An 11620-nucleotide genomic window follows, 5' to 3' on the forward strand; every position below is an offset into this window, starting at 1 on the left:
AAACCGACGAATCTCGCGGACATATCCAGTTGAGCTGTTACCGCCTAGACAACGGACATTTCAAGCATCAGATCTCGTGCGAAGGCAGCAACGGTCGCGTGAGTATAAGCTTCCCTTTAGCTCGCCTGCGTACTTTTTTCGTCCTTTTTTTACTGAAGTACCCATACTTGAGAAGTCATTTAGTGCTTTAATTTATAAGTATTCTTTTCTACTATGGTAAAGGGTGTTTCCAGCAATAGCGGGTCCCGATAACAGTGGTAAAATTGTAGCATAAATGATTGGCTAAAACCGTAAGTTCCTTTGTTTGGCTTTTGAAATCTCTAAAATAAATTCAAGAAAAATTGTTTTTTCCTAAGAAATTGAAACGATCGAGACAGTGCTAACCTCAAAAAAACACTTAATAAATCGTTTTAGAAAAACTACAGTGGCGACCAATGTCGTAAAAGACGTTTTCGTTAAGAAAAATAAATGAATCTAGTTTTATTAAAGGGAACTTAAACTAAGCAAAAATAAAATTTGCTTTTTAACCTGCGCGCTGTTTTCACTACGTCTACTTTGCTTTTGAATAGAGTGAGTTCCCGGATTCGTATTGACTGAAACGGAGAGAAACTGAACGGCAAAAATAAGAAAGTTTTTCTCATCCCTAGTTTTCTACGAAAGAAAAAATGGCATAATATCGAACAGCACATGTCACACAGGGCGTTTTCTCTGCATTTTGTTCGCCACTCGCTTTTTTCAACCCTCTTGTAATACAAAAGCAGAACTAGCAAGGCGGTCTGGTTTTCGGAAGGGTCTCAAAAATGCTAAGGTGAGGAAAAACCTTATTTTTTTATGCAAATCAGGGATATTTTTAAAGTCTCACTTGCCTGTCGCGTGAAGCCAGAACATTCGCGTGAACGGGTTTCTGTAAAATTTACTGAGACCAGATGGCGGATGGATGACAACTGTCAAGGAAGTTTGGTCTACTGAAGGCGCTCTGAGAAGGAGAAACCCTCAGGTTTTAATTTAAATCAGGAATATTTTTAAATTTTCAATTGCCTGTCGCGTGTAGCCAGACAATACTCCACCCAATATGTGCGTAAATCGAATCACTGCAAGTGAAATTAACGCAGACCGGATGGCGGTGGATGGTGCAAGAATGTGTGGATGGATGGATGGTGTGGAAGAATGCACCGGGATGATAAAAATATATGCGGATCCTCACACGTGCTTGTCGCGTGAGACCAGACAAAACTCCACTAAAATAAACCAGGACCGATGGCGGATGGATAAATGCGGATGAAATATTTAGGACGAAGAAAATTATTTTTTGCGTTCTTCTAATTTCCTTGCAACATGTTTTAATGGGGTCAATATTCATTGTTTTTGGTTAAAATATACAATGTCCAGAATTTCATAAAGCTACCTTGGCTTCTAAGCTCTTATTTTTGTTGCACAAAACAGCCCAAATGGTTTTTTTATCTGATTGAAGGAAGTCTAGTCCAGTCCCTAAACTATCTCTTCCACCCACACTTTACGCCTGGGTTCAACTCCAATGATGGTTGCGTAGAAGAGAAAGTTCAAGGACTGGACTAACGGTAGTCTCGAAAGTAAAGAAAAAAACCAAGGCGCAAGGAATGGCGGGATATTTTATCCTTCCCATCACCCTTTTCGCGCTTCGAGCTCGTTCCCAGCTCTAATCCTGTTTGCAAGCTCGTTCCCCGTGCGTTGGATTCGGCGCGTAACAGCGTTGAACCCAACTATCCCTAGAAAAGTCAGTGGACGAGAGAGCATCATAATGTAATTTCCTTTTTTTATCGTAGGGGTCAAGAGTGGACAGTCTTGAAATTCGTCAGAACAAACACTTCACTGGCTAAGCCTTACGCATCTATCTGCCATCGTCACACCAATGGCGTGGTATATCTACATACTCGGATTCCTATACAGTCTTCTTATTCTCGGAAGCTTGCTTGGAAATGGCGGTTTTATTGTGCTGTTCCTACTTTCTCGGAAGGTTCGTCGAGCGGTCTGCATATTTATGATCAGTCTTGCCGCGGCGGATTTATTGTTTCCGCTGACCGTTATACCCATTCACTTCGACTACCTGATCTCAGGAACTTGGCAGAAGGGGGCACTGGGCTGCCAAATGAGAACATTTGTCTACTTAGTGGCCGCGTCTGCATCCATTCTGAGTTTCTGTTGCGTGACGATAGGGCGTTACATCCGAATCATTTTCCCAATGCGTCACGGAGTCATAGGTAACGCCAAGTGCAATCTTATAACAATCGCACTGTTGTGGCTCTATTCTCTAAGCTCATCGTCGTTCGTTTTCGCTGATTTCTTAGACTGGTCTCATACTCCGCTGAACGAAGCTTGCAGCCATGCTCTGCCCAGGAACCTTTTCATTTCACTTTTTGTGCTGACGTATTGCGTACCTTTAGCTGTGATGTTTGTTATCTACTCTCATATCTCACACATCTCTCGAAAGCACCGCAGGCAGGTTTACCCCGTCAACGAAAACCCTACTACAAATGGTCAAAATCGAGCCCGCAAAAGAGCTACACACTCCGCAAAGGTTTTTATGTTGCTATTCCATTTTGTAGTCTGTTGGCTTCCTATCTCTGCCTTAACTCTTGTCTTGAAAACGCAACACGATTCCGAACTCGCTTGGCCCAAATGGACTTGGTACTTGTATCAGTTTTTAAACCTATTGGCCTTTTCTAGCTCAGCCTTGAACCCCTTCGTGTATGGATACAGCAATAGTCACTTAAAAGCTGTACTGAAATATTATATTGCAAAAAGATTTCCGTCGAAAGTGAAAACCATCACAGTCCAGTCTAGCAGGGCGTTCTTTATCCAATCCTAGTTCACGTTAAGAACAAGACCTGAAGACTATATAGACATGCAGGGTTAAACTAAGACTTCAGTTATTACAATTCAGTTGTAACAATGAGACAACAACAATGAGACAAGTCCGAGTTTTCTTTGAGCGAATAGTTAACCTGACGCATCCCGGCTGGTTATCGCCGATAGAAAACGAGGGTAATAGACTAAGGCACTGTTAAAACGGACACGGTTTCATTTGTAACCGCATCGCTTTCGATGCGGTTACGCCTTTCGTTTACACGGCGCTGATCGAGACCACTACTGAAACCGGGTCGTTTTGAAAACGCTGTCAAAAGTGGAGCGTTTTCAAAACGATACGGTTTCGTTGGACGTGTAAACGGTCAAAAACGACGAAACCGCATCGATTTGAAAACGGCAACGTATTTTGGCACGAATTGGCTGGCTCACGAAGGGTAAACACGGTGAAACACGCATATAGAGCAGCGCTTGCTTATACAATCACATTCGAAAACATTCGGAAAATGGTTAAATAGGTTCCGTGTAAACACTTCGAAACCGTGTCGTTTCCGATGCGGTTTCGAGGTCATAAAACCGTGTCGATTGATAACCGTGTCCGTGTAAACGTAGCCTAATTCTTTTAGTAGGCACTACAGGGGCGGATCCAGGATTTTGCTTAGGAGGTGGTGCACCAATAAACCACATAGTTGTTGTTTTTTTTACCAGTTGTATTAAATAGGTCAGGTGCACCCAACGGAATATTTCGTTAAAATATCTGTTCGGAAGACGATTTGAGATCTAGAATTTTCGGAACATTCATTGTAAATTTTTTTGCTTGCCTGCCTTTCCTAGGATTTTCGAATATCTAAAAAATGGTATAATTGTTCATTTTTAACGGATTTTTTACTCTAAAAAGGTCACCTAGAATTTTCGGGAGCCTTTCTCTGGCTGGAATTTTCGAAAAGGTAAGTTTTGATCCCTATAACTTTCGGATCACTAGACTTTCAGCTAGGAAATCCGAACAGATAAAAAAATTTTAGGGGATAAAAATATGCCTATATCTACCGTTTAAATACTAAAATACGTTCAACGGTGCTATCTTTAAGTGGTTTTGAACTATATTCTCGATGGGTGCCCCTGATAGGTTAATGGCAGGTCCACACCAGCCTTACTGACCTGCCTCAATAAACCCTTCCTCTAGATCTGCCCCTGCACTATAAAGATTACCAGGCATAAACCTATAATTTTAGTTATTTTTTAGTCAAATATCAACGATAATTCGCCCTGATAATTGAATTTCATTCTTGATTCACTGGTATACAGTGGAAGCTTAGCTTCATTTCTCGAACCAAAAGTCGTTCCCCTTGGATTTACTTCGCTAAGTCGAACACTGCAACTTTTACCCCCGATTTCTCGAACTCCCGAAAAGGAAACCAATTTTTGTTTCCCATGAAGGTTTAACAAATCGGGTTTCCATTGTAGTGCATTAAACCGGTTCACTAATTAGGAACGAACACATGTACAAGATACAGTTCTTTTTTGACGTGATGCCTACAATCGATCATAGAATGTCTGTCTGTGAACTGAGATGTGCAAGTGAACGACTTGGCAGGGAGGTTTTTCGCTAAAAATGCCTTCATTGTCAAATCTCGCAGTATAGAGCGGTTTTCACTTGAGTGTCGAAAGTAAATTGCGTTTGCTTTGGTGACTTTGGTTTTGCATTGCTACGCTTAGTGATTGGCTTAAAAATCTCGCGCCACTTTCTCAGCCAATCAGAACTAAAACCAAAACCAATCGTGACTCGCTCGCGCACGTTTTCCCGCGCTTCGTGCCGGCTATACATGTATTTGCTTTGAGTTTCGATTGGTTCACAGGATTGTCTGTGCCCTTTGTGATTGACCAGAGTAATTACTTTGGTTTTGGTTTTACGATACTCAATTGAAAACTGCTTTAAACGGCAAATATATAGTTAAGTAGAATCCCGATTTCTCGAGCATCGAGGGGAAACGAAAATTGCTTCAAGAAATCGGAAGGTTCAAGAAATCAGTAGTAAAATTACAGAAAAGTACTATCCAAGGAAAACGGAAATTGCTTCGAGAAATCGGGATTGTACAGTGATGTAGAGTATTGTATATATTGTAGTGCAGTATAAGAAAATTAATTGAAAGCCGGCGGCGTCTCGTAGGATTAAAGTGGTTTTTTATTGTAAGCGTAATGTAACGTGATGTAAATACCGCTTAAGTAAGTGATCCCATTCTCTGAAAATGCAGTTTGTGTTTAATTTAAATGAAAAATATAAAATAAAATAAATAAATAAATAAACGGCTAACCTCTTTCGATTCCCGAGTAGATTTTCATGTCCAGCGCCATCATGTATTTGACTAAAAGTGTCTTTCAGTCACAAAATGAATTTCCCTCGGTTTGATTTTTTCCCTTCTCAGCCTACAACATGCACAGTTGGCTCCGGATGCTAAATGTTTCTCGTCGCAAGATGAAAACAACAGGTGATTAAAAACAAAATCTAAATATAAACCCCGGGCTATATTCCGGCCTGGCCTGGTTGATACCGCAGTTTATCACCGGAAAGTTGTTTCAAATACGACTAAAACTCTCGCAAACCGGACAACGAAACAGTGTCAATTACGAGCAATTCCAAAACGGCTGTAAACGTTTTTTTTTTTTTTTCATCACCCCGTACTATGTACTGTTGCCTTCATGTATCTTTCTTGATTTCATAACAATACGAAACAATGATTTTCCTTCCAGAGTTCCTACACGTTCAAAACTTATGCACGGCCTCTTCCAAGGAGATTTCGCTGATTTTTGGTCTAAACTGTTCGAAAATTAGTGGTTAGGCAACTTAACCCATAAAAAACAAAATCATTAAACATCTTAAGGAAGATATAGCCTTAATTTGCAGAGAGAAATCAAGCAATAGCTATAAATATCGATTTTTTGAAGACGCGCGGAAACAACTTGAAAAGTTAAGCCTCAGTTTTCCAAGTTTTAATCCATTTTCATCGTAGCCATCCGCAGCCAAAGACGCTCAGTTTCAGTGTGCTTTTATAGCAATTGTTAATAAAAATGGATTAGGGTTCCTACGACACGAGTATAAATTAAATTTTCGCTGTTCAAAAATCTGTTAATACCCGTGACAAAGCCCCTTCACAGCAAGGCGCCCAACATTCTTTCGTGCAGATTTAATCCAATCAGAAGTCAACTGCAAGCTATCCACGGCTTTTGATTGGATTAAATCTGCACAAAAGAATTTGAATAAATTAAAAGTGGTCACACTTTTGGGCGCATTGCTGTAAGACTCAATATCATTATCACATGAAACATAAAAGCTACCTTCTGGGAAAATTTCAGCCCATCAAGTTTTGATTTAGGCAAGATACTCAAAATTATAATTTTTACTCGCGTACCAAGGACCACATACATGTACTGTTTCTGTTGATACTGCACATTTTAACCAGTATAAGTTAATGCCTAGGCCTTTTGCATAGGTCTAGTTGTCACCCTATTTCATTATTGGGAATTATAGGATGATACTCTATTTATAATTACAACAAGTAAAACAAGTCTTTAAACACAGAACTGAGTTAAAATTTGTTTTTACTTTCGTCATTATTTTTTCGTATGTACGTACAATCTTTTTCAGTACATTTTTATTTTGGGGGGAGTTTTATCAATAAGGCCAAGCTCGGAACTCCCCTTTTCAAATTTACGTATTTTTTATATGAAATTTCAAATAAACATGTATGTAGGTTAAAGCAATTCGTTGGAATTCACTCTTCGCAGGAATGGGATTATTGTCCATTAAATCCGTTGATGTATCTTTACAATATTTACAGTAAGTAACTTTTTAAAACCCAATTCTCAGTTTTATAATACAAAAGAAACTGCCGAGTATGGCAGTAACACAGTTAAAGGGACCGATGTCACGGATTTTACCAGATTTTTGAACAGCCAAAATTTATGTTTGTGTCGCATGAAACCTAGAATTGATAGTACATTTTATTAAAAAATTGCTATATTACAGCACTGAAACTGTTAACTAGCATTATTGGCTGCGGATGGAAACGGATTGCAATTTGAAAACGTTGGGTGAACGTTTCAAATTGTTTCCGCGCGTGTTAAAAAAAAAATATCGATATTTGTAGGCTTTGCTTGATTTCTGTCCGCAAATTAAGGTTATATCTTCCGTTAGATGTTCAAAAATATTGTTTTTTATGGGTTTAGTTGCCTTCAACTTATTTCAGAACAGTTTAGACCAAAAATCTGCAAAATCTCCGTGACATAGTCCCTTTAAGTACCAAGTGTCAAAATCACACGTGTACTCGCGCGTCGCGCAAAGCGGGTACACGTGCGGCAGTGACAAAAACAAGTTCAGTGAAGTTCTTCAATGTATCTGAAAAGCAATGGCAGTACGTAGTAAAAAAGCAGCGATTTTTTCACTAACTCGGCGACAAAAGATGTTTACTTTCCTCCGAATGGGTTTCGACTTAAGGCTCTCTGAGTATTGCCAGTTTTAGACTCTCTACCAATAAAGCTACAAGCTTTGTCAAAGAGAAAATCGCTATGTAAACTTTGGTATTTTTCTCTTTCAAACAACCTGCTTTTAACAACCGGTAGCCATGTCAAAACGTGGGTGGCAAAATGAGCATCCTGAACTCTTCAAACGGGTTGTTTCTGTTCATTTACGTATGTTTATCGGTTTTTATAAGGAACTAATAAATTTTATAATGACGCGCTGGATTTAATCCCTTAAAACACACACACGCAAACACACACTTTTTTCCTCCGGCTTTGATCTAGAAAAGCTAGAATTTAAAGGAACGAAACTTCTGGATAGTCTTGACATCGCTGAAAGCCGGAAACGTTACTCTTACGGCAAAAAAGAAAATCACTGGAGTATTTTCGAAGGCACAAAATAAAGTCGGCAAATGTGAATTCGATGTGGTTAAGCTTTTATCAGTTGTTTTGGAAATAACAGGTTGCTAATCTGTTAGACCTATCAGCAACACCTAAATCGAGCCGGGACGTGTGTCGATTTCGTGTAGAGTAGAAAAACTATCCGATTTTGCAATAGCTGTGGAGTTCAACAGAGGTCACGCAAAATTTCCCTTGTGTCTTATGTTGTTTCTCAGTATGTCTTCTTCCCTCCTTCCACTGCGTTAAACTGTAAACAAATACAGCTTTTTCCACTTCGCACCTGTCCACTTTAAAGTTGTCAATGTAGAGCTAGATTAGGTACATTTCTTCCATATTCCTGCGAAGAAATATCTCCTTTAGTTGTTCAGTAACATTGATCAATGCTGGCTCATTTTCTAGACAAACGCCGACCCTTCGACCTTTTCGTTTTCCTTTCAAGAACAACAAAGTCGTAGCGCTTGGTTTTCTCTCTCCGGTTTCTTTATCTTGACTTTCAGATCGAGTTTTCTTTCTAGTGGGATCGTTTTTCTCCCGTACTGAGCGAGAAGTATCCGTGTTCGAATTACCACTTTTCGCATTATTGTTTGCAAGTTTTCGCACGTCTTCTCGCTTTTGTCTTTCATTTCGTAAACTATTATCAACAGTAGATTTATTAGCGTCTGTTAAGTTGTTGTTACCTTTCTCGCCACGATAAACTCTATCTTGAGCCGATTTTGCGTGAGTTTCGCTCGGGAGAGGCTCTTTAATTTTCTGAATTGGAGGAAGTACTGAATAAGACTGCGGGAACTGATGTCGCAGAGGAGCGAAGTCTAGCTTCGATTCCGTGTTCTTTTCGTTCAAGATTGTCGCATAATCGCGTCTCGGTTGAGTCGCTGCGGTGGATAAGTTGCCACGGTTAACATGCGGACTTCTATATCGCCCAGGGAATGGGTCTGTAGGGACGTGGATAACCGTCCGCGGTTTGACATGCGATCGATGATTCGGTAAAGTGGCCGAAGATAGTCCTTGATCGTGTGGCGGACGTGGCCACGTTTGCCTTGCTGCCGGTGGCTGTCGAAGAATATTCGCCGCCGGAGCAGCTCCTTGAATCGGCGGCAGTTTAAAATTTCGACTGGAGTTCAATGATTTTTCCATTATCGGCTTCGAAATCCATTCCGTGCTCGATCCAACATTAACAACACGCTGAGGAAGAGCATCTGCCTGAAGTAAAAAGACTGACAGTGAATAACGCGGCGTCTGAACGAGAATTAACTGACATATTGCTGGCTGAACAACTGAACGATAAATTCATCGATTAAAACACCGCTCACGTGTTTCTATTTTAGCCCTAGCGACGGACGGAGATGAACCAACACATTTTCCGAGCTATACTTTCCGCTGCATCTGTTTCCGTATATACCCGTAGCCCTAGGTGATGAGTTTTTCACAATTATATTTTTGCCCAGTGCGTGCGCAGTCGAGTTCCTGCAACGCGCGCGCGCCCTTGCCGCTAATTTTAGTACATGTATTTTTCAATATTTTCTTTGCTACACACACCAGATAACACTAGATTATAGTTATAATATTTCGTTTGTTGAGGCATATAGAATAATTATGCAAATTCATAAATGTAAGACCACCCACGAGAAAAAGATAAGCGATTGGACGGAAAATTTGTCAAATTTAAAGTGTGAGATACTTCAAGAAAGCATTCTTGACGCAGACATTGACGAAATTTCACACGAAGTGCGTAAAAGCGACTAAGAAATCTATTAACATGAGACCTTTCGCAAAAACAGGTAGATTATACTTAGTTTGATTGGCACTTGCGATTTTCTTATATCCTCTTTCGTGGCGAAATTATGTCATATTGAGTTGACAATTCGGTTAAGTAATAAAATACTGTCAACTCAGGCGACTGTTTTTGATTTGATATGTTTCCTCGTCTTGCTTATTTGTTGTTTTCGCGATCTATCTGCCTGACATATGTTCCTGGTTGTTTTTGCATTTCCCGTATTTTTGTAGGGTCTTTTAATTCAAGGTTTATTTTTTTTTTCCTTTTTGATGGAAATTTGGTCATTTGTGAAGTGAAGCAGCTGTCCTCATTGCAATCACTTTGCCAACTGCGGCCGAAATTAAAATAGCGGAGAAAAACAAACGCATAATGCAGCATAATAACTTAGAATTGATGTGCAGTTTGGAACATCACTCAGGCCCGAAAACTTAAAGGAAAAAAGGCATGCTGTTTGCAGGTGCATTTAAAAATTTTGAAGTAATCGTCTAAATGTATAACCACATGAGGCCTGACCCAGTATGGAATATTTCCGAGTCGGTAGCTTTTTAATTACTTCTTTTGCTTGAGTTGCAATTTATAACAACAAATGGCCAGTGTAACGTAATAACTCGAAAGAGAATACGTTTGAGCAAATGTTTTGAAACTAGAGTCATGAACACTGTTCATAAATTGGTAAATTATAAATATCAGCTTACGAGCTCGCTACAGAAACACTACTAGGACCGGACTGAACAAAACAACTTGTTTTTTGGCTCAGCAGCTGTTCGACACCGGCGTATATTTTTTTTGAAGTTTGCTGCTTTTCCTTGCTTTTGGTTATAATCAGAATAAAAACACTGAAAAATTAAAAGACCCTGTTTGAAACTGACAAAATCAGAAAACTGATGCCTTTGGGTTCTCAGTTTGAACTAGCGCTGAATATATATAATTGTACTAAAGATAAATCTGATTATTGAAAGGTGAATTGCAAATTATACCCACTAAAGAAAAGGTGAGCAAACTAGATAATTAACATGAATTCTCGCGATTGACAAGATATAACAGGCAATTTGACACAAATTTATGTTAAAAGCAATACGAAGTTATTACAGCTTGACAAATATTTAGTTTTAATTTGCAACAAAGACGATGCCGGCCTCAGCGGAAATGTTTTTTTTTTCTTTTCAAAAAAAAAAGATATGGTAAAACCGTATATCTCTCTACACATTCGCGGATCAATTTGCTGGATAAGTGAAATCAGTGAAATATTATATTCTGCAAAGCCTTACTGCTTTTATACATGCGCAGTGCTTTAATACTAAGAGAAATAGTTATCCGTTCGTTGCAAATTTTCCTTGCTCAGTTTAAGACGGTTATTATTTTATTAGAATACCAGAATTTGACTGATTTATCTTGTTGAACTAAATGAAAGGGCAAAACTGCATAATAACCCGACTGGCTTGTAATACAACTGGTTCATTTGAAGATTATTTTAAGAAATAAAATTGTTTAACTATGAACTTTTTTTAAGAACTGTCGCAGACGCCCTGACGGACATCTGAAACCCTGAGGGTCTCAGATGTCCGTCAGCCAAAGCCACATCATCGGCAAACCAAAGAGGTGTGCCAGGATCATTTGTAGACCTGGAGTGTTATTAGTTAACAAAAAATCCCGGCGGTAATTTTGGTTGGAAAGGATATGAAGTTGGAGTACTTCCTCATTTTTTCTCAGTCAGGGTAAGTCGCCGCACGCGAGCGCGGGAAAAGATCAGTCCGCGCGAGGAGACACGCGCGTCGCGTGTCTCATGTTCATTTCATCCATGTTCATGTCATCCATTTGCAGTCCTCCATGTCAAGGCGAAACAATAATTGGAAACGGAATTGTAAATGGTAACCTCCTTTTCTTTCGCTTGGTTTGCTGATTTTGGTAAAACGTTTGCCATTATTCAACGGTCACCCCAACCAGTTATAGAGTTTTTTAAAGTATATGTTTTATGTATGTTCATCAAATCGCAATAAAGCACCTCTGGATCAGGAATACTTTTGAGATAATAAGTTAAAATCGACAGACTGATCTTCACGGTAAGGAGAAGAGATAGGAACAGAAACG

At 39.4% G+C, this 11620-nt stretch overlaps 2 protein-coding genes across 3 annotated transcripts; one reads left to right on the forward strand and one right to left on the reverse strand.

Moving 5' to 3' along the window:
* Positions 1-1806: 1806 nt before the first annotated feature.
* LOC144645762 (gastrin-releasing peptide receptor-like) lies at positions 1807-2845 on the forward strand. The gene has a single exon (XM_078505307.1). The coding sequence runs from the start codon at positions 1889-1891 to the stop codon at positions 2843-2845; it is 957 nt and encodes a 318-aa protein (XP_078361433.1). The 5' UTR covers positions 1807-1888.
* A 4369-nt stretch (positions 2846-7214) lies between these two features.
* On the reverse strand, positions 7215-9279 carry LOC144646912 (uncharacterized). Of its 2 annotated transcripts, none has more exons than XM_078506619.1 (2): positions 9069-9279; positions 7215-8954 (listed from the first exon to the last, which is right to left on the reverse strand). In XM_078506619.1, the coding sequence occupies exon 2, from the start codon at positions 8890-8892 to the stop codon at positions 8068-8070; it is 825 nt and encodes a 274-aa protein (XP_078362745.1). In that variant the 5' UTR covers positions 8893-8954; positions 9069-9279; the 3' UTR covers positions 7215-8067. The 2 variants fall into 2 exon arrangements, with proteins under 2 accessions (XP_078362745.1, XP_078362744.1); XM_078506618.1 differs by having other exon boundaries at positions 7215-8958.
* Positions 9280-11620: the final 2341 nt, after the last annotated feature.

This window comes from Oculina patagonica, chromosome 3, assembly GCF_052425735.1.
Source record: "Oculina patagonica isolate OP01 chromosome 3, crgOcupat, whole genome shotgun sequence".
NCBI classification, from domain to species: Eukaryota; Metazoa; Cnidaria; class Anthozoa; order Scleractinia; family Oculinidae; genus Oculina; species Oculina patagonica.